General features: G+C 43.8%; 2 protein-coding genes across 3 annotated transcripts in view; one reads left to right on the top strand and one right to left on the bottom strand.

Annotated features, from left to right (window-relative positions):
* LOC129843393 (contactin-2-like) overlaps window positions 1–15,495 on the bottom strand; it is a 108,963-nt gene extending 93,468 nt beyond the window's left edge. The window contains exon 1 of one of the 2 annotated variants that reach the window (XM_055912108.1): window positions 15,248–15,495. The gene's annotated coding sequence lies outside the window, so the exon portion shown is untranslated. The remainder of the gene's footprint in view (window positions 1–15,247) is intronic. The other variant, XM_055912102.1, reaches the window with a different exon arrangement.
* On the top strand, window positions 2,256–3,939 carry LOC129843407 (uncharacterized). Its single transcript, XM_055912120.1, has 2 exons — window positions 2,256–2,924; window positions 3,120–3,939. The coding sequence occupies exon 2, from the start codon at window positions 3,165–3,167 to the stop codon at window positions 3,912–3,914; it is 750 nt and encodes a 249-aa protein (XP_055768095.1). The 5' UTR covers window positions 2,256–2,924; window positions 3,120–3,164; the 3' UTR covers window positions 3,915–3,939.
* Window positions 15,496–24,086: the final 8,591 nt, after the last annotated feature.

The raw sequence follows: 24,086 nt of genomic DNA, 5'->3' as shown, positions 1-24,086 counted from the left end.
ATATATTCTCACATGGAATAGCTTTCATTTCACAGAACAAGGATAGATTGACGAGTTTCAGAAGAAAGTGCTTTGTTTCTGGCCATTTTGAGCCTGTAATCGAACCCACATATGCTGATGCTCCAGATACTCAACTAATCTAAAGAAGGCCAGTTTTATAGCTTCTCATAATCAGAACAACCATTTTCAGCTGTGCTAACATAATTGCAAAAGGGTTTTCTAATGATCAATTAGCCTTTTAAAATTATAAACTTGGATTAGCTAACATAATGTGCCATTGGAACATAGGAGTAATGGTTGCTGATAATGGCCCTCTGTACACCTATGTAGATATTCCATAAAAAAATCTGCTGTTTCCAGCTACAATAGTCATTTACATCATTAACAATGTCTACACTGTATTTCTGATCAATTTAATGTTATTTTAATGGACAAAAATTGTGCTTTTCTTTCAAAAACAAGGACATTTGTAAGTGACACCAAACTTTTGAACGGTAGTATGCGTGTATGTATGTATATATGTATGTGTGTACACAGTTGAAGTCGGAAGTTTACATACACTTAGGATGGAGTCATTAAAACTCGTTTTTCAACCACTCCAAAGATTTCTTGTTAACAAACTATAGTTTTGGCAAGTCGGTTAGGACATCTACTTTGTGCATGACACAATAAATTCTTCCAAGAATTGTTTACAGATGGATTATTTCACTTATAATTCACTGTATCACAATTCCAGTGGGTCTGAAGTTTACATACACTAGGTTGACTGTGCCTATAAACAGCTTGGAAAATTTCACAAAATGATGTCATGGCTTTAGAAGCTTCTGATAGGCTAATTGACATAATTTGAGTAATTTTGAGGTGTACCTGTGGATGTATTTCAAGGCCTACCTTCAAACTCAGTGCCTCTTTGCTTGACATCATGGGAAAATCAAAAGAAATCCGCCAAGACCTCAGAAAAAAAAATTGTAGACATCCACAGTCTATCCCTGTTCTCTCCTCTCTGCACAGACCATACAAACGCTTCACACCGCGTGGCCGCGGCCACCCTAATCTGGTGGTCCCAGCGCGCACGACCCACGTGGAGTTCCAGGTCTCCGGTAGCCTCTGGAACTGCCGATCTGCGGCCAACAAGGCAGAGTTAATCTCAGCCTATGCCTCCCTCCAGTCCCTTGACTTCTTGGCACTGACGGAAACATGGATCACCACAGATAACACTGCTACTCCTACTGCTCTCTCTTCGTCCGCCCACGTGTTCTCGCACACCCCGAGAGCAGCTGGTCAGCGGGGTGGTGGCACCGGGATCCTCATCTCTCCCAAGTGGTCATTCTCTCTTTCTCCCCTTACCCATCTGTCTATCGCCTCCTTTGAATTCCATGCTGTCACAGTTACCAGCCCTTTCAAGCTTAACATCCTTATCATTTATCGCCCTCCAGGTTCCCTCGGAGAGTTCATCAATGAGCTTGATGCCTTGATAAGCTCCTTTCCTGAGGACGGCTCACCTCTCACAGTCCTGGGCGACTTTAACCTCCCCACGTCTACCTTTGACTCATTCCTCTCTGCCTCCTTCTTTCCACTCCTCTCCTCTTTTGACCTCACCCTCTCACCTTCCCCCCCTACTCACAAGGCAGGCAATACGCTTGACCTCATCTTTACTAGATGCTGTTCTTCCACTAACCACATTGCAACTCCCCTCCAAGTCTCCGACCACTACCTTGTATCCTTTTCCCTCTCGCTCTCATCCAACACTTCCCACACTGCCCCTACTCGGATGGTATCGCGCCGTCCCAACCTTCGCTCTCTCTCCCCCGCTACTCTCTCCTCTTCCATCCTATCATCTCTCCCCTCTGCTCAAACCTTCTCCAACCTATCTCCTGATTCTGCCTCCTCAACCCTCCTCTCCTCCCTTTCTGCATCCTTTGACTCTCTATGTCCCCTATCCTCCAGGCCGGCTCGGTCCTCCCCTCCCGCTCCGTGGCTCGACGACTCATTGCGAGCTCACAGAACAGGGCTCCGGGCAGCCGAGCGGAAATGGAGGAAAACTCGCCTCCCTGCGGACCTGGCATCCTTTCACTCCCTCCTCTCTACATTTTCCTCTTCTATCTCGGCTGCTAAAGCCACTTTCTACCACTCTAAATTCCAAGCATCTGCCTCTAACCCTAGGAACCTCTTTGCCACCTTCTCCTCCCTCCTGAATCCTCCTCCCCCTCCCCCCCCCCTCCTCCCTCTCTGCAGATGACTTCGTCAACCATTTTGAAAAGAAGGTCGACGACATCCGATCCTCGTTTGCTAAGTCAAACGACACTGCTGGTTCTGCTCACACTGCCCTACCCTGTGCTCTGACCTCTTTCTCCCCTCTCTCTCCAGATGAAATCTCGCGTCTTGTGACGGCCGGCCGCCCAACAACCTGCCCGCTTGACCCTATCCCCTCCTCTCTTCTCCAGACCATTTCCGGAGACCTTCTCCCTTACCTCACCTCGCTCATCAACTCATCCCTGACCGCTGGCTACGTCCCTTCCGTCTTCAAGAGAGCGAGAGTTGCACCCCTTCTGAAAAAACCTACACTCGATCCCTCCGATGTCAACAACTACAGACCAGTATCTCTTCTTTCTTTTCTCTCCAAAACTCTTGAACGTGCCGTCCTTGGCCAGCTCTCCTGCTATCTCTCTCAGAATGACCTTCTTGATCCAAATCAGTCAGGTTTCAAGACTAGTCATTCAACTGAGACTGCTCTTCTCTGTATCACGGAGGCGCTCCGCACTGCTAAAGCTAACTCTCTCTCCTCTGCTCTCATCCTTCTAGACCTATCGGCTGCCTTCGACACTGTGAACCATCAGATCCTCCTCTCCACCCTCTCCGAGTTGGGCATCTCCGGCGCGGCCCACGCTTGGATTGCGTCCTACCTGACAGGTCGCTCCTACCAGGTGGCGTGGCGAGAATCTGTCTCCTCACCACGTGCTCTCACCACTGGTGTCCCCCAGGGCTCTGTTCTAGGCCCTCTCCTATTCTCGCTATACACCAAGTCACTTGGCTCTGTCATAACCTCACATGGTCTCTCCTATCATTGCTATGCAGACGACACACAATTAATCTTCTCCTTTCCCCCTTCTGATGACCAGGTGGCGAATCGCATCTCTGCATGCCTGGCAGACATATCAGTGTGGATGACGGATCACCACCTCAAGCTGAACCTCGGCAAGACGGAGCTGCTCTTCCTCCCGGGGAAGGACTGCCCGTTCCATGATCTCGCCATCACGGTTGACAACTCCATTGTGTCCTCCTCCCAGAGCGCTAAGAACCTTGGCGTGATCCTGGACAACACCCTGTCGTTCTCAACCAACATCAAGGCGGTGGCCCGTTCCTGTAGGTTCATGCTCTACAACATCCGCAGAGTACGACCCTGCCTCACACAGGAAGCGGCGCAGGTCCTAATCCAGGCACTTGTCATCTCCCGTCTGGATTACTGCAACTCGCTGTTGGCTGGGCTCCCTGCCTGTGCCATTAAACCCCTACAACTCATCCAGAACGCCGCAGCCCGTCTGGTGTTCAACCTTCCCAAGTTCTCTCACGTCACCCCGCTCCTCCGCTCTCTCCACTGGCTTCCAGTTGAAGCTCACATCCGCTACAAGACCATGGTGCTTGCCTACGGAGCTGTGAGGGGAACGGCACCTCAGTACCTCCAGGCTCTGATCAGGCCCTACACCCAAACAAGGGCACTGCGTTCATCCACCTCTGGCCTGCTCGCCTCCCTACCACTGAGGAAGTACAGTTCCCGCTCAGCCCAGTCAAAACTGTTCGCTGCTCTGGCCCCCCATTGGTGGAACAAACTCCCTCACGACGCCAGGACAGCGGAGTCAATCACCACCTTCCGGAGACACCTGAAACCCCACCTCTTTAAGGAATACCTAGGATAGGATAAAGTAATCCTTCTGACCCCCCCCCCCCCCCCTTAAAAGATTTAGATGCACTGTTGTAAAGTGGCTGTTCCACTGGATGTAATAAGGTGAATGCACCAATTTGTAAGTCGCTCTGGATAAGAGCGTCTGCTAAATGACTTAAATGTAAAATGTAAAAATGGTTCATCCTTGGGAGCAGTTTCCAAACACCTGAAAGTACCACGTTCATCTGTGGTATCTGTGGTTCCGTCTCCTAGAGATGAATGTACTTTGGTGCGAAAAGTGCAAATCAATCGCAGAACAACAGCAAAGGACTTTGTGAAGATGCTGGAGGAAACAGGTACAAAAGTAACTATATCGACATAACCTGAAAGGCCGCTCAGCAAGGAAGATGCCACTGCTTCAAAACCACCATAAAAAAAGCCAGACTATGGTTTGCAACTGCACATGGGGACAAAGATCGTACTTTTTGGAGAAAAGTCCTCTGGTCTGATGAAACAAAAATAGAACTGTTTGGCCAAAATGACCATTGTTATGTTTGGAGGAAAAAGGGGGAGGCTTGCAAGCCGAAGAACACCATCCCAACTGTGACGCACGGGGGTGGCAGCATCATGTTGTGGGGGTGCTTTGCTGAAGGAGGGACTGGTGCACTTCACAACCTAGATGGCATCATGAGGGAGGAAAATTATGTGGATATATTGAAGCAACATTTTAAGACATCAGTCAGGAAGTTAAAGCTTGGTTGCAAATGGGTCTTCCAAATGGACAATGACCCCAACTATACTTCCAAAGTTGTGGCAAAGTGGCTTAAGGACAACAAAGTCAAGGTATTGGAGTGGCCATCACAAAGCCCTGACCTCAATCCTATAGAAAATTTGTGGGCAGAACTGAAAAAGCTTGTGCAAGCAAGAAAGCCTACAAACCTGACTCAGTTACACCAGCTCTGTCAGGAGGAATGGGCCAAAATTCACCCAGCTTATTGTGGGAAGCTTGTGGAAGGCTACCCAAAATGTTTGACCAAGTTAAACAATTTAAAGGCAATGCTACCAAATATTAATTGAGTGTATGTAAACTTCTGACCCACTGGGAATGTGATGAAAGAAATAAAAGCTGAAATAAATTATTCTCTCTACTATTATTCTGACATTTCACATGCTTAAAATAAAGTGGTGATCCTAACTGACCTAAGACAGGGAATTTTTACTAGGATTAATGTCAGGAATTGTGAAAAACGGAGTTTAAATGTATTTGGCTAAGGTGTATGTAAACTTCCAACTTCAACTGTATATGTAAATATATATATTTACCCCAAAAATATATGAGGGATTAGAAATGACGAATGATGAAAAGCTACAATCTATCCGCAATATACAAGCTGATGCACCCACATAAAAAAAGTGCAATAGTCACCATTAGTCTGGTACCAGGTTGTTTTTCCTCTCCAACTTTGTTCAGTTCAAGGGGTGTTGCGAGCGCCAAATTATGTAGACACACCGAAATGTGCACAGCTTTCCCAAGGGCAATACCCACACAACATGTTTAGGCTATAGGCATGCACGAAATATGAAATCGGCTCGATTTAAGCTACTTCAAGCTAGACAAAGCAGCAACGCCTATGCTGACCCTGTCCATTAACATTGAATCAGGAAAGGCTGCACACGTCAAAGATTGTGGTGGCTTTGAATGGATGGAAAGAAAGGCATGAATACCCTAGCACCTTTCCTCAGGTTTTTATGCCGTTTCAGCACATTTTTAGATTTTGAGCATAAAAAACACCAGACGCATTGAGAAAAAAACTTTTTTATATAATACATTTTTTTACTTGTTTTTTCATAACATCTTTCCTTATTAGATTATCACAGGGTAAGCACGGTCTACCCTGCCTACCCTGACTGCACGTCACTGTAAGATGTGTTACATGTGTCTTGGCCGAGCTAGAATGTTTTTCATAAGTGCTGTATTTAATACTGTAGGAAAATATGTCTGTATGGTGGGCATAGTGTTGGAGAAAGTGTTGTGTGGATCAACTTTGAAATAATTTGAGATTCCCTATTGAATACAGATATGGTCATCTCGGACGGAGGTAGCAACTAGCTACTGTAACTAACAATCACTTCCCAAATGAGATGGAGTTATATCAGGCAGAAGGCAGTTTTCCATCTGCAGCGACAGAGCCCAGTGTTCTATAGGGCCTCTCAGCTCTAACAGACACACATGAGAGCTGCAGCTTTGAGATACAGTAAATGAGGTCTGATTGAAGTGAGCTGATGCTAAGTGCTTTGTTACGGCTATCAGAAGCACAGGCTGGCTGGGTTAGAAGAAGAGATCATTCAGAAGAACAGCTCATGCCTCAGCAAGGAGGAAGAAAGGCAGGCAGAGATTTAAACATCAGTGTTCAGGGTGGAAGACTAACAGGCTTAGGGAAGAAAGGGAGAATGTACTGAAGGACATGAGAAGGTGTGAAAGAGAGCGGAAAAATATGAGTCCTCAAAAATGATCTGCAAACGAATAGCTGCACGCAATGTTTCGGATGGCTGATTGATTAGCAGGCTTTCAAAATACGAATCTGGCCTGCAATTGTCAGTCATCCAAAACCTCCACACATTATAATGACCATAGATCATATTCACAATGCACAATCGTTTCAGGGACATTTCTTCTCATCTAGGGAAATCTTACGTACTTTACATTTTCATAGTTCTGGTGCCAAGGCCCCCAAACCCCAAATCAGCACAATGTCCTTTAGAAACAAGTACATCATCTTATTTCTGCCCAATAACTCAAAAAGCATTAGCTGTATCCATTATTCAAATGGCTTTCCTTGGTTTTAGGGAAACCCCAGTTGGATTCTGTGAGGCAAAAGCTGTGTCAAATGAAATGAGAAATATAACTTCTAAAGGTTACTCGTTCCCAAAAAAAAACTTTAAGAGGTGCAGCCTAACTTTGGTGATGTAGCAGAGGCCCTCTCTGAACCTATCTGAAACAGATAAAGTTTAATGAGGCTGTGTGTCTAGCCTACTGCCATTGACCTTCCCTTCACAGGTAAGCTCACTGAGAGCACAGCAATGATCTGGCGTAGAGTTACAGGGGAGGAGAGGAGAATACAGGAGAGGACAGGAGAGCTGGGCTAGCTGGGCATTATTATGTTAGTATAGCAGTATGAGCTGCCAGGTTGGGAGCTGAGCCAACCAGTACACTGGGGTTTAGTACACCCACACCTGTGACATATTTCTAATGACTATTGCGTCGGGACCTTGGTTCAACGTCTCATCTGTTGCCTGTGTGAACGAATAGCCTTGCTAAAAGAAATGGACAGATCTAGGATCAGCTTCCCCTCACCCAATCTTCACCTTCAAAGACAAAACAAACCTTAGATCAGCATTTAGGGGTAACTTCCTCCTACTGTGTGTATGCAGTATGCTGCCTGTGTGGATGTGAATGGCTGCCTGGTGCAGTGTGGGTGGCTATATATATGTATTTATTTTTTAAATGATTCAAGGTCAGACAGCACTGGCTCTGAGCGAGACAGTGGTGGACCATTAAGGTTGTGAGACTTACTGACTGTACCAATGGAACTATATCTCCATGAAAGTGTCACGGTAATAAGGCCCTCGCATTCTTTGTGCAAGTGTTGTGTGGATGTACCGGTGAATGATATTTGCTATCTCTATCTAAAGTATCTCTGTTTGTGTGTTGTCCTCTCTTCCACTCTCCTTGAGCTCTTTCTCTCTCTTTCTCTCTCTCTCTCGCTCTGTCTCTCGCTCTCTCCAACTCTCTCTAGGCCTATACCTTGTTCTTTCTAAGTATGTCTCTCATTCTCTTTCCCGCTTTCCCTTAAACCTCATGTTCTTCTGCTTGTAAACACCCAGTGCTCTGTCCTGCCATGGCTCGGTGTTAGCTTGCTAGCGCTGCCCTGACATTACCAATGTAGTAGTTAGCTACGCTGCCCTAACATTATCAGTGTAATAGCTGGCTAGCTGTGCGGGGACATAGCATTAGCAGTCTGCATCATGTTCTCCTATAGCGCTTCAGTGACTTTTAATTTGCACTTCTGCTCCTGCTGGGCTTCTATCTGCTGCCCTGACAGTCCCAGTACTCCCACACCCCTCCAGCCAACCAGTCCACACTCAGACAGACACACACATTGGAAAGCACGCGCACATTCGTGAAGCAGATCACACAAACACACACACACACACACATTTATGGTGTCAGAAAAAAAGAGCACATACATTGCTCTTCCTTTCACACATTTCAAACCCATTTTAACATGCGTGGTTAAAGACACACACATACACACAGCTCTCTGTCTCCCACTCAGCTATCAATTTGCAGAGTGCTTTAGGTGGCTAATTCATAGGGACGTGTGTGAACTCCCCAGCAGTGTGAGACCAGATCAGAGCTCAGTCAGACGGAGGTCACATCTAATCACCCGGGGTCATAACTCTCAGCCCTTATCTACTGCACTGAGCTAGAAAGAACAAGTGTCACAGTCTCAACAGTCTCACCCCTCCAACTATTAGTCACGCACGTTATCACACTGACCACGATAGTTTCAGAAAAAAGGAGTGTTTGTGGTGTGTGTGTGTGTGTGTGTGTGTGTGTGTGTGTGTGTGTGTGTGTGTGTGTGTGTGTGTGTGTGTGTGTGTGTGTGTGTGTGTGTGTGTGTGTGTGCGTGTGTGTGCAATCAGACACATTGAACTCATTCATCTCTGCAGGAGAGATAAGATGACCGGGAGGGATGGCGTGTAGTCAGGATAGAACATTCTCACCAAACTACTGTCCCCTGCTGGGGGTTGGGAGTTCAGAAGAGGAATTTTACAAGTGAGACCACAGCAGAGAAAGAAAAAGAGACAGAGCAAGAAAGAGAGATAGGACGACAGACAGACAAAGCTAGAGACAGTCAGAGACAGGGAGAGTTTTTGCTACTTAAAACATGTGTTGTGTGTTTTCATTGGATAAGAAGTATTTCCGTTTGATAACATTTTCTCCCGTTCCATGTCTTCTGAACACGACCCAGCCAAACACTACGACATCATCGCTTTAGACAGAGACTAGAAGGTCAGGGCACAGATGGTCCAGTGGAATCATCTTGAGCAGGGGTATTCAACTCTTACTCTACGAGGTCCGGAGCCTGCTGGGTTTCTCTTCTACCTGATAATTAATTGCACCCACCTTGTGTCCCAGGTCTAAATTAGTCCCTGATTAGAGGGGAACAATTAAAAAACGCTGTGGAATTGGCTTCGGTGTGCCGAGTTGAGTTTGAGGGGTCTAGAGGGACTATCAAAGAGGAGCTTTGGAGAATTTAAATGAAGAAGGATGCAGATCACCCCCAGAACCTTCAAAACATTGCTGTGAACACCCCCATAAGGAGTTAGTTGGTCTAGTCCACAATTTCCAGGACAGTTACAACAGTCATTGTATAATTCAGACCCTAAAGGGGACCATTGTACCATGCAGTAAACAGTTTTTCTGGTATCACAGGATACTGTGGAAGTACTACTGTAGCCTAATAGTTCTATATCTGAGAGGGTTCCATACAGAGCAAAGCATTCCACCAACATTCTATCTGCCGGTCTGAGACAAAGAATTCCTCTCGCTTCCATTGGATGTTGATTTAAGATTGATGTTCTGACAGCTCCACAATGGTTGGTGCCATGAGTCACTGAGAAAAACATGCACACATACAGTACCAGTCAAAAGATTGGACACACCTACTCCTTCAAGGGTTTTTCTTTATTTTTTACTAATTTCGACATTGTAGTATAACATGAAATAAAACATGGGTTAATGTAGAAAGCAAATAAACAAATACGCTTGAGATTCTTCAAAGTAGCCACCCTTTTCCTTGATGACAGCTTTGCACACTCTTGGCATTCTCTCGACCTGTTTCATTAGGTTGTCACCTGGAATGTAGTTCAATTCAAATAAAATCAGATTGTATTGGTCACATACACATGGCTAGCAGATGTTATTGCAAGTGTAGCAAACTGCTTGTACTTCTAGTTCCGACAGTGCAGCAATACCTAACAAGTAATATCTAACAATTCCACAAAAAAAACCTTATACACACATATCTAAGTAAAGGAACAGAATAAGAATGTAAAAATATATAGATGAGCAATGTCAGAGCGGCATAGGCTAAGATGCAAAATATTGTATATAATTTTTTATTTATTTTTTTATTTCACCTTTATTTAACCAGGTAGGCAAATTGAGAACACGTTCTCATTTACAATTGCGACCTGGCCAAGATAAAGCAAAGCAGTTCGACACATACAACAACACATAGTTACACATGGAGTAAAACAAACATACAGTCAATAATACAGTGAAAAATAAGTCTATATACAATATGAGCAAGTGAGGTGAGATAAGGGAGGTGAAGGCAAACAAAATATATATATAAATAAATAAAAATATAAAAAGGCCATGGTGCTGAAGTAAATACAATATAGCAAGTAAAAAAAACACTGGAATGGTTGGTTTGCAGTGGAAGAAGGTGCAAAGTAGAGATAGAAATAATGGGGTGCAAAGGAGCAAAATAAATAAATACAGTAGGTAAAGAGGTAGTTGTTTGGGCTAAATTATAGATGGGCTATGTACAGGTGCAGTAATCTATGAGCTGCTCTGACAGCTGGTGCTTAAAGCTAGTGAGGGAGATAAGTGTTTCCAGTTTCAGAGATTTTTGTAGTTTGTTCCAGTCATTGGCAGCAGAGATAATATAGTATATACATATGAGATGAGTAATGCAAGATATGTAAACACTGTTAAAGTGGCATTTTTTAAAGTGACTAGTGTTCCATTTATTAAAGTGGCCAATAATTTCAAGTCTGTATATTTTATTAAATGTTTATTTAACCTTTATTTAACTATCTATAGGCAGCAGCCTCTCTGTGCTAGTGATGGCTGTTTAACAATCATATGGCCTTGAGATAGAAGCTGTTTTTCAGTCTCTCGGTTCCAGCTTTGATGCACCTGTACTGACCTCGCCTTCTGGATGATAGCGGGGTGAACAGGCAGTGGCTCGGATGGTTGTTGTCCTTGATTATCTTTTTGGCCTTCCTGTGACATCGGGTGCTGTAGGTGTCTTGGAGGGCAGGTAGTTTGCTTCCGGTGATGCGTTGTGCAGACCGCACCACCCTCTGGAGAGCCCTGCGGTTGTGGGCGGTGCAGTTGCTGTACCAGGCAGTGACACAGCACAACAGGATGCTCTCAATTGTGCATCTGTAAAAGTTTGTGAGGGTTTTAGGTGCCAAGCCAAATTTCTTCAGCCTCCTGAGGTTGAAGAGGCGCCGTTGCGCCTTCTTCACCACACTGTCTGTGTGGGTGGACCATTTCAGTTTGTCAGTGATATGTACGCCGAGGAACTTTCCACCTTCTCCACTGCTGTCCAGTTGAGTCAGAGGTTATTTTCCTGACATCACACTCCGAGAGCCCTCACCTCCTCCCTGTAGGCTGTCTCGTCATTGTTGGTAATCAAGCGTACTACTGTTGTGTCATCTGCAAACTTGATGATTGAGTTGGAGGTGTGTGTGGCCACGTAGTCATGGGTGAACAGGGAGTACAGGAGGGGGCTGAACACGCACCCTTGTGGGGCTCCAGTGTTAAGGATCAGCGAAGTGGAGATGTTGTTTCCTACCTTCACCACCTGGGGACGGCCTGTCGGGAAGACCAGGACCCAATTGTACAGGGCGGGGTCGAGTCCCAGGGCCTCAAGCTTAATGATGAGCTTGGAGGGTACTATGGTGTTGAATGCTGAGCTGTATTCAATCAATCAATCAATTGTATTTATAAAGCCATTTTTACAATAGCCGATGTCAAAGTGCTATACAGAAGCACAGCCTAAAACCCCAAACAGCAAGCAATGCAGATGTAGAAGCACTGTGGCTAGGAAAAACTCAGGCAGGAACCTAGGAAGGCAGGAACCTAGGAAGAAACCTAGAGAGGAACCAGGCTCTGAGGGGTGGCCAGTCCTCTTCTGGCTGTGCCGGGTTGAGATTATAACAGTACATGGCCAAGATGTTCAAATGTTCATAGATGACCAGCAGGGTCAAATAATAATAATAATTGCAGTAGTTGTAAAGGGTGCAACAGGTCAGCACCTCAGGAGTAAATGTCAGTAGATTTTTTATAGCCGAGCATTCAGAATTGAAGACAGCAGGTGTTGACAATGTAGTCAATGAACAGCATTCTTACATAGGTATTCCTCTTGTCCAGATGGGATAGGTCAGTGTGCAGTGAGATGGCGATTGCATCGTCTGTGGACCTATTGGGGCAGTAAGCAAATTGAATTGGATCTAGGGTGACAGATAAGGTACAGGTGATATGATCCTTGACTAGTCTCTCACTTCATGATGGCAGAAGGCCAGGTCAAGAATTTTGAAAGTTTCTTCAAGTGCAGTTGCAAAAGCCATCAAGCGCTATGAAACTGGCTCACATGAAGACCGCCACAGGAAAGGACGACCCAGAGTTACCTCCGCTGCAGAGGATAAGTGCATTACAGTTGCCAGCCTCAGAAATTGCAGCCCTAATAAATGTTTCACAGAGTTCAAGTAACAGACACATCTCAACATCAACGTTTCAGAGGAGACTGCATGAATCAGGCCTTCATGACCAAATTGCTGCAAAGAAACCACTACTAAAGGACAACAATAAGAAGAGACTTAGTTGAGCAAAGAAACACGAGCAATGGACATTAGATCGGTGGAAATCTGTCCATTGGTCTGATGAGTCCAAATTTGTGATTTTTGGTTCCAACCGCCGGGTTTTTGTGAGATGCAAAGTAGGTGAACGGATGATCTCAGCATGTGTGTTTCCCACCGAGAAGCATGGAGGAGGAGGTGTGATGGTGTGTGGGTGCATTGCTGGTGACACTGTCATTTATTTATTTAGAAATTTAGGCACACTTAACCAGTATGGCTACCACAACATTCTGCAGCGATGCGCCATCCCATCTGGTTTGCGCTTAGTGGGACTATCATTTATTTTGACCCAACACACCTCCAGGCTGTGTAAGGGTTATTTGACCAAGAACGAGTGTGATGGATTGCTGCATCAGATGACCTGGCCTCCACAATCACACAACCTCAACCCAATTGAGATGGTTTGGGATGAGTTGGAACGCAGAGTGAAGGAAAAGCGATCAACAAGTGCTCAGCATATGTGGGAACTCCTTCAAGACTGTTGGAAATGCATTCCAGGTGAAACTGGTTGAGAGAATGCCAAGAGTGTGCAAAGCTTTCATCAAGGCAAAGGGTGGCTACTTTGAAAAATCTCAAATATAAAATACTTTTTTGATTTGTTTGAAACTTTTTTGGTTACTACATAATTTCATATGTGTTATTTCATCGTTTTGATGTCCTCACTATTATTCTACAATGTAGAAAATAGTAAAATTAAGAAAAACCTTGAATGAGTAGGTGTGTCCAAACTTTTGACTGGTACTGTAGGTGCATGCCCAAACACACACACACACACATGTGTACACACACACACACACACACACACACACACACACACACACACACACACACACACACACACACACACACACACACACACACACACACACACACACACACACACACACACACACACACACACACACACACACACACACACACTGAGGGAGGATTGACCCCTGTGGTCTGCCCCTCGTTATAGGGAGCAGAAGGAGTCTTAGAGCTGGAGGTTGGTCACTGAGACACACAGACACAGGCAATGGGGGAAAGACAGACACTCCAGCCAAAGGAATATCCGCGAAAGGCTAACGTTGTCAAGTTGAAAGTGACAGGAACCCCAGCATATCATCAGCAAAATAAGAAGAAAGGGAATGTGCACAGCGGCTGGCCACACAGTGTGGGCCACTCCCAGGCCTCACCCTGATCGTTATTCAGGTGGTAGTGATACAACATACGGTGACCTTGCTGGCTTTCACACGGGAGGAGGACCCTGCTGCTACAGCAACACAGAGAAAAAGACTAGCGAGCCCCTCAAGGCTAAGTATATTCACTCTGTAGCTAACATCTCAACTGGAGGATAACCAGGGCATTCTCCTCGCCAAAATGCAACACTTCAACAGCTGTACAATGCCTAGATTACGGTTATTCTGAGTGATAGAGAGAGGCCCATCTCTACCATCTCTATCCCTCTATCCTTGCCTCTCAGCCTTCCCAATCTCTGCGCTCAACAATGCCACAGTGTCGCCTTGCCAAATAGACCAGATCAAAAAGGCAAAAGCACGCACCTTCACCCTCCACTCCCCACTTGCGTGTTTCTATTTCCTCAATTCACAGTACTATGCACGTTACTAACGCTTCCTTTAGAGGCGTTCTGTTGATGGTATGGAGACTTTTCATGCACCGACTGTGCTGTCGCTCCAGATAAATAGAAAGCTGAATAGGCTTTTATGTAAAAAGGGTAATGTTAACATACAACATGAACTGTCTGGAGTGGTGCTTTAACATCTGAGAGAAAGACGGCGAGATATGCGTATCTTCTGAATGCTGTATGTTCTTCACTATTATATTAGTAATTTGATATGTATCAATAAATTGCAAGTGCCCTTTCCTACTCTTGCTCAGCAGACCTTTAAAGGTAAACATCACTGTCAGATGGACATTTATGCTTGAGTGCGTTCATATTAATGTGTGTGTGTGTGTGTGTGTGTGTGTGTACCCACGCACGCACGCGCAAGACACTGTGCGCGGTATACCAGCCATACGCACCTGCCCGCCAAACGTGCTCATCAGCGGCGCATGATGATGGTAGGGCTGACGGTATAGCGCCCCGGGAGCAGCCGTGGGGTTTCTCTACCCCTGTACCACTAAGCTGGGCTGCCTATCACTTTAGGTGTAACAGACCCGAAACACAATCTACCGTTTTACTTTTTAACCAATCAGGGGTCTGTCAATGGAGCATGAACCATCCCACTGGACATACACAGGTTGAATTAAATTACGTTCTACCAACGTGGAATATCCATTGAATTGACGTCTTTGCCCGATGGGATGCCCCTATTTGATCCTGCAAACTATGGGAATAATCCATAACGTGTCCCAAAACCTAATGTGTCCCAAAACAAGATGAAACATTTAGCCCCTCATGCTAAATAGGGTATAAGTGCGTATCTCTATCCCATGCACAGTTGCGTCTAATGAAATGAAAACAGAAAATGGGAACCCTTTCATAACAGTCGAACCCCGACAACTGCTCTAGCAACATCATGCTTTTTGAAACCCTTAACGATGGGTAATGACAACCTTTAAACTGCACAAATCTTTACAGGTCAGAAAACAGACATCTTATCTGATAGTGCGACAAGGAAATGCAAATGCGCGTGTACCTACCTCAATTAGCGGAGGAGAGGTGTTTTTCTTTCTGTCTCTGGCGGAGAGATGCTGAGATATGTGTTGACTCCCGGCAGAAGGGATGCGTAGACAGCTGATCATGCGCAAGAGACACACTGATGCTGCCCGTTCAGAACGCCCTGTAATAAAGGAGACCACACAGAAAATAGAAGCGTCTCAAGCCTCATCTGACAGATCTTTGTTGCCCCTCCCACCCTCGCTCTTCTTTTGTCGTTGCTCACTCGTTTTCCCTGTCTCCCCCTTCTGCACTAAGCACTTTTGTCAAACTGCAGCCGCTGTCCTATAAGGATGCTCTCTCTCGAAAAGCAGCCGCTTTTCTTTCGCTGCTTGTACTCCCTGCCCACCTTCCTCCTCCTCCTCTCTCACCTTCTGTTCTCTTCTCCTCCTTTAAAATGAAACTAAGAAAAACAAAACAGCAGCCGCCTGTGCATCTCACTCGCCTTTGTTGCCTGCCTCTCCTACACAGTCAACCTGGACACAGGATTATGAGTAGACATAACATGGAACATCTAAATCTGTCTCTCTCTATTACGTATGATATCATCTTTCATATGGTAAGCATTCATTTGTGGATGTCCATCATCCATTTTGTATGATATGTTAAGAATTGTATGATATGTTACAAATTGCAATTCATACAATATGTTACACATTTTCAATACAAAAGATATGTTACAAATTCCAATTTGTTGTGGCTAATGTTAGCTAGGCTAGAGGTTCTGTGCTTCGCAATTGAGTCAAGCTGCAGCCCCTGTTATTGTTAGGGTTAAGGGTTAGGAGTTAGGTTAAAGGACTAGGGGAAGGGTTAGCTAACATGCAAAGTAGTTGCAAAGTAGCTAAAAAGTAGTAAGTAGTTGCAAAGTTGATAAAATGCTAAAGTTTTCCGTGATGAACACGCAATCTTTGGGTACTTGATGTTCTCGCTATATATGCCCACCCATCCACCCCGACCAACTACCCTCCTTTCATTTTTGGTTTAAGTAACCTTCTGTGTTATGTAACCATACCAAACATAACATAGCATACTAATTTGAATATCCTGGATATACATTTACTATGTTATGTCTGGTCTATGAGACCAGGCTGACACAGCAGCTACTCATTTTAGAATAGTAGCCTTGGTGACTCCCCCTCCGTCCCTTCTCTGCCTTTTTCTCCCCCTCCCTATATCTCCAAACGTGTGGGCTCCAAACATGCTCCCATCCCTCATTTCACACCTCACTAATGAACATCTCATGCCACAATATGCACACAATCTCATCAAGGAGCGGGACCTGCCTGTCGCACAGGGTACTCGAGTGCTTTCCTTAATGATTTCCTCAGACGTTATTACACCCAGGTCTCATCTACCCACACCTGAGCTCCCTGCTCATAGCCAATAGGCCACATATGAAGTTGACACTCACAGTACTAATGACAAAAGAAAACGCACAATATGAATAAGTGCATTTGGAAAGTATTCATACCCCTTGACCTATTACACATTTTGTTGTTACAGTCTGATTTCAAAATGTATTTATTTTTTCACCCATCGACACACAATACTGCATAATGACAAAGTGAAAACATGTTTTTAGAAATGTTTTCACATTTATTGACAATTAAATGCAGAAGTATATCATTTTGAGAAGTATTCACACCCCTTTACTATGACACTCCAAATAGACCTCAGGTGCATCCAATTTCCTTTGATCATCCTTTAGATGTCAAAACACCTTGATTGGAGTCCACCTGTGGCCAATTCAATTGTTGGGACATGATTTAGAAAGAAACACACCTGTCTATATAAGGTCCCACAGTTGACAGTGCATGTCAGAGCTGAAACTATACCATGAAGTCCAAAGAACTGTCCGTAGATCTCCGGGATGAAATTATGATGAGATGATGAATACCAGTCAAAAGTTTGTACACCTACTCATTTAAGGGTTTTAATTTATTTTGACTATTTTCTACATTGTAGAATAATAGTGAAGGTATCAAAACTACGAAAGAACACACATGGAATCATGTAGTAACCAAAAAAGTGCTAAACAAATCAAAATATATTATAGATTTTAGATTCTTCAAAGTAGCCACCCTTTGCCTTGATGACAGCTTTGCACACACGTGGCATTCTCTTATCCAGCTTCACATGGAATGCTTTTCCAACAGTCTTGAAGGAGTTCCCACATATGCTGAGCACTTGTTGGCTGCTTTTCCTTCACTCTGCGTTCCAACTAATCCCAAACCATCTCAACTGGGTTGAGTTTGGGTGATTGTGGAGGCCAGTGTCACCAGCAAAACACCCCCACACCATCACACCTCCTCCTCCATGCTTCACGGTGGGAACTACACATGCAGAGATAATCTGTTCATCTACTTTGCGTTTCACAAAAAACACGGCGGTTGGAACCAAAACATTTCAAATTTGGACTCATCAGACCAAAGGACAGATTTCCACCGGTCTAATGTCCATTACTCGTGTTTCTTGGCCCAAGCAAGTCTCTTCTTCTTATTGGTGTCCTTTAGTAGTGGTTTCTTTGCAGCGATTCTACCATGAAGGCGTGATTCATGCAGTCTCCTCTTAACAGTTGATGTTGAAATGTATCTGTTACTTTTACTCTGTGAAGCATTTATTTGGGCTGTAATTTCTGAGGTTGGTAACTCTAATGAACTTATCCTCTGCAGCAGAGTTAACTCTGGGTCTTCCATTCCTGTGGCGGTCCTCATGAGAGCCAGTTTCATCATAGTGCTTGATGGTTTTTGCAACTGCACTTGAAGAAACTTTAAAAGTTCTTGACATTTTCCAGATTGACTGACCTTCATGTCTTCATAAAGTAATGATGGACTGTTGTTTCTCTTTGCTTATTTGAGCTGTTGGACTTGGTCTTTTACCAAATAGGGATATCTTCTGTACACAATACCTACCTTGTCACAACACAACTGATTGGCTCAGACGCATTAAGAAGGAAAGAAAATCCACAAATTATCTTTTAACAAGGCACACTTGTTAATTGAAATGCATTCCAGGTGACTACCTCATGAAGCTGGTTGAGAGAATGCCAAGAGTGTGCAAAGCTGTCATCAAGGCAAAGGGTGGCTACTTTGAAGAATCTGAAATAAAAACTATATTTGTATTTGTTTAACGTTCTTTTGGTTACTACATTTCAAAGTTGTGATGTCTTCACTATTATTCTACATTGTAGAAAATAGTAAAAATAAAGAAAAACACTTGAATGAGTAGGTGTGTCCACACTTTTGACTGGTACTGTCACACGCTGATCTGTTTCACCTGTCTCTGTGATTGTCTCCACCACCCTCCAGGTGTCGCCCATCTTCCCCATTAGCCCCTGTGTATTTATACCTGTGTTCTCCGTGGGTCTGTTAACAGTTGGTCTTGTTTGTTCGTGTCAACCAGCATTTTTCCCCCCTGCTTTTCCCCCCTCTCTTTTCTTGTCCTCGTAGTTTGGACCCTTGCCTGTTCTGACTCTGAGCCCGCCTGCCTGACCACTCTACCAGTCCCTGACCCTGAGCCTGCCTGTCCCCCTCTGAATTATCCAGACCCTGAGCCTGCCTGCCATTTGGTACCATTGCCCAACCTCTGGTTTTCTGACCCCTGCCTGTCCTGACCTGTCTTTTGCCTGCCCCTGTTGAAACATTAAACTATGGTCTGCATCTGGGTCTACATCTTGGTTTCCCTTCATACCTGATAGGTACTGTATATCTGGGTAAGGGTATACAACCATTTTTAGTGCTGAAAGGTTCCAAGAGCACAATGGTCTCCATTATTTTGAAATGGAAAAAATATGGGACTATCCAGAACTTGCCTAGAGCTGGCCGTCCGACCAAACTGAGCAACCAGGCAAGAAGAACCTTGGTCAGGGAGGTGATCAAGAACCAAATGACCACTGACAGAACTACAGAGTGGTTGAGATGGGAGAACCTGCCAGAAGGACAACAGTCTCTACCACCCTTCACCAATCAGAGCTTTATGAGAGAGTGTCCAGACGGAAGCTATTCCTGAGAAAAAGGCAGATGACAGCATACCTGGAGTTTGCAAAAATTCATGTGAAACACTCTGAGAGTATAAGGCAAAAGATTCTGTGGTATGATGAGACAAAAAATGTACTATTTCACCTGAACGCAAAGTCTGTATTGAACCAGGCACACCCGTCTAACACCACCCCTATCGTGAAGCATGGTGGTAGCAGCATCATGCTATAGGGATGCTTTGAGTGGCAGGGACTAAGACTGGTAAAGATAAAGGGAACAATGAATGGAGCCAAATACAGGCAATTCCTTGATGATAAACTGTTTCAGATTGTACGCGACTTCAGTCTGGGGCAAATATTTATTTTAAAACAAGACCCCAAGCATACAGCCAAACCAATGCTTAAATGACTTCTCAACAAGAATATGAAAGTTGTTGAGTTGTCCAGCCAAAGTCCAGACTTGAATCCCATTGAAAATCTGTGGAAAGACTTGAAGATTGCTGTATACTGCAACTCCCCATCTAACTTAACAAAGCTTGAGAAAATATGCAAGGAAAAATGGGAGAAAATCCTCATATCCATATGTGCAAAGCTGATTTACATTTAAGTCATTTAGCAGACGCTCTTATCCAGAGCGACTTACAAATTGGATAGCATTGAGACTTTCACAGCTTTTCACTTTCTTACAAATTTCAGTGTAGTTACATCATATTTCAATACTAGTTACATACAGTATATATATATTTTTATACCTTTTTATTTAAATAGGCAAGTCAGAACAAATTCTTATTTTAAATGACAGCCTAGGAACAGTGGCCTGCCTTGTTCAGGGGCAGAACGACAGATTTGTACCTTGTCAGCTCAGGGATTTGAACTTGCAACCTTCTGGTTACTAGTCCAACACTCTAACCACTAGGCTACCCTGCCGCCCGATAAAGATGCAAGATGACTCAAAGCTGTAAAAGCTGTAATCACCATCAAAGGTACTTCTACAAAGTACTTACCTAGTATATAGATTAGATATTTCTGAATACAATTTTCAATACTTTTTATCACATTTCTAAAAACATGTTTTCATTTTGTCATTATGTGGTATTGTGTGTAGATGGGTGAGAAGAAAATCTATTTAATCCATTTTGAATTCAGGCTGTACCACAAGTAATGTGAAAATTATTTTATATATACTTGAACCTTCATTTAAATAGGCAAGTCAGTTAAGAGCAAAATCTTATTTACAATGATTTCCTACCCCTGCCAGACACTAAGCCGGACGGCGCTGGGCCAATTGTGCGCCACCCTATGGGACTCCCAATCACGGCCGGTTGTCATACAGCCTGAAATTCACCCAGGGTCTGTAGAGACACCTCTAAGCACTGAGATGCAGTGCCCTAGACAGCTGCATCACTCGAGAGCCCCAAAATAATAAGGAATAAGTCAAGGGGTATGAATACTTTCTGAAAGCACTGTATAGCCTACCTTTGACTTCAAATTTCAAAAGGAATGTTAAGTACAAGCAAAAAGACGCAAGGTTAGATTTGAGCATTATAACAAAGCAGGTCTAGTGAGTAACCATGGTTTAGACAATTAGCATTATTAGACATGCAAGACAGAACACACACATATATCATCATGGTCATTAATAGTCATAATGCAGTCATGTAGATCAGTGGTAGGCTAATTACTTACACTCATGACACTACATATCAAATGTCATTTGTCACATGCGCTGAATATACAGGGCTTACTGTATATACAGGGGTTACCGGTACAGTGTCAATGTGCGGGGGCACCGGTGTCGAGGTAATTGAGGTACAGTTGAAGTCGGGAGTTTACATACACTTAGGTTGGAGTCATTAAAACTCATTATTCAACCACTCCACAAATTTCCTGTTAACAAACTACAGTTTTGGCAAGTCGGTTAGGACATCTATTTTGTGCATGACACAATTCATTTTTCCAACAATTGTTTACAGACAGATTATTTCACTTATAATTCACTGTATCACAATTCCAGTGGGTCAGAAGTCTACACACACTAAGTTGACTGTGCCCTTAAACAGCTTGGAAAATTTCAGAAAATGATGTCATGGCTTTCGAAGCTTCTGATAGGCTAATTGCCATCATTTGGGTCAATTGGAGGTGTACCTGTGGATGTGTTTCAATGCCTACCTTCAAACTCAGTGCCTCTTTGCTTGACATCATGGGAAAATCAAAAGAAATCAGCCCCGACATCTGACCTAGGTTCATCCTTGGGAGCAATTTCCAAATGCCTGAAGGTACCACGTTCATCTGTACAAACAATAGTACACAAGTACAAACACCATGGGACCACGCAGCCATCATACTACCCAGGAGGAGACCCGTTCTGTCTCCAAGAGATGAACGTAATTTGGTGTGAAAAGTGCAAATCACTCCCAGAACAACAGCAGAGGACCCTGTGAAGATGCTGGAGGAAACAGGTACAAAAGTATCTATATCCACAGTAAAACAAGTCCTGTTTCAACATAACCTGAAAGGCCGCTCAGCAAGGAAGAGGCCACTGCTCCAAACCGCCATAAAAAAAGCCAGACTGTGGTTTGCAACTGCACATGAGGACAAAGATCGTACTTTTCGGAGAAATGTCCTCTGGTCTGATGAAACAAAAATAGAACTGTTTGGCCATAATGACCATCGTTATGTTTGGAGGAAAAAGGGGGAGGCTTGCAAGTCAAAGAACACCATCCCAACTGTGAAGCACGTGGGTTGCATCATCATGTTATGGTGGTGCTTTGCTGCAAGAGGGACTGGTGCACTTCACAAAATAGATGGCATCATAAGAGAGGAAAATTATGTGGATATAATGAAGCAACATCTCAAGACATCAGTCAGGACGTTAAAGCTTGGTCGCAAATGGGTCTTACAAACGGACAATGACCCCAAGAAAACTTCCAAAGTTGTGGCAAAATGGCTTAAGGACAACAAAGTCAAGGTATTAGACTGGCCAACACAAAGCCCTGACCTCAATCCTATAGAACATTTGTGGGCAGAACTGAAACATTGTGTGTGAGCAAGGAGGTCTACACACCTGACTCAGTTGCACCAGCTGTGTCAGGATGAATGGGCCAAAATTCACCCAACTTATTGTGGGAAGCTTGTGGAAGGCTACCCGAAACGTTTGACCCAAGTTAACCTGTTTGGGCTGCAGGGACAGTATTGAGTAGCCAGATAAAAGGTGCCCATTTCAAACGGCCTCGTACTCAATTCTTGAGCGTACAATATGCATATTATTATCACTATTGGATAGAAAACACTCTCTAGTTTCTAAAACCGTTTGAATTATATCTGTGAGTCAAACAGAACTCATTTGGTACAAACTTCCTGACCAGGAAGTGGAAAGTCTGAAATCGAGGCTCTGTTCTACTTCCTGCCTATACATGGGCATGATACGTATTAGTATACGTGCACTTCATACACCTTCCCCTGGATGTCAAGAGGCGGTGAGAGAAGAAATTTAGTGTTTATCTTGGTCTGAAGTGGAATACAAGCTCTTTGTATGACGTGTCCGCCCATTTCCTGTTTTCTGGAGAGCGCGAAGGGGGACTTGGATTTGCCTTCTGTTTAGCTGCCGTTATAGGCGACTTTGATTTTATTTGATACAAGTGACCATATCATCGTAAAGTATGTTTTTTCAATATAGTTTCATCAGATTATTGAACATTTTTCGGGAGTTTTGCCGTGTTCCGTTCTCTTCCGTTTGTTGACATGGAGAGCTTCGAGCCACTTGGCTAGTGCGCTTGCTAATTCAAGAGGGAACATGAACGTTCTAAATCCAAACAACGATTGTTCTTGTGACTCGTTAGTGGTTTTAATGTGTGAAAGTTAAATATTTAAAAATATATATATTTTGAATTTCGCGCCCTGCCCTTGAGCTGGCTGTTGTCATAAGTGTACCGACGTCGGGCTGCAGCCATAAGAAGTTAAACAATTTAAAGGCAATGCTACCAAATACTAATTGAGTGTTTGTAAACTTCTGACCCACTGGGAATGTGATGAAAGAAATAAAAGCTGAATTAAATAATTCTCTCTATTATTCTGACATTTAAAATTCTTAAAATAAAGTGGTGATGTTAACTGAACTAAGACAGGGAATTTTTACTAGGATTAAATGTCAGGAATTGTGAAAAACTGAGTTTAAATGTATTTGGCTAATGTGTATGTAAACTTCCATTTTCAACTGTAATTATGTAGATGTAGGTAGAGTTTTAAAGTGACTATGCATAGATATAAACAGAGAGTATCAGCACCGTAGGTGGGGGGTGGGTGGGGGGGGGGCAATGCAAATGGTCAGGGTAGCCATTTGATTAGCTGTTCAGGGAAAGAGGGGAAAGAGGCTGTTAAAACCTCTTTGGGCTAGGTGGAACGCTAGCTCCCCATCTCGACAACATCCGGTGAAATTGCAGAGCGCGAAATTCAAAATACAAAAATCGTTACATTAAACATTCATGAAAATACAAGTGTCATACTTCACTCAAAAGCTTAACTTCTTGTTAATCCAGCCGCTTTGTCAGATTTCAAAAAGGTTTTACGGCGAAAACATACCATGCGATTATCTGAGGACAGCGCACGCATACAAGAGCATTAAAAACATTTTCCAAACCAGTAGAGGTGTCGCAAAAGTCAGAAATAGTGATAAAATAAATCACTTACCTCTGAAGACCTTCCTCTGTTTGCAATCCCAAGGGTCCCAGCTACACAACAAATGGTCAATTGTTCAATAAAGTTATTCTTTATATCCCAAAAAAGTCAGTTTAGTTGGCGCGTTTGATTCAGTAATCCACCCGTTCCACTCGTTCAACGTGCATACACAG

Source organism: Salvelinus fontinalis, chromosome 3 (genome assembly GCF_029448725.1).
Source record: "Salvelinus fontinalis isolate EN_2023a chromosome 3, ASM2944872v1, whole genome shotgun sequence".
Taxonomy (NCBI): Eukaryota; Metazoa; Chordata; class Actinopteri; order Salmoniformes; family Salmonidae; genus Salvelinus; species Salvelinus fontinalis.
Note: the sequence above shows the minus strand (reverse complement) of the source record. Positions and strands in the feature narration are given on the sequence as shown.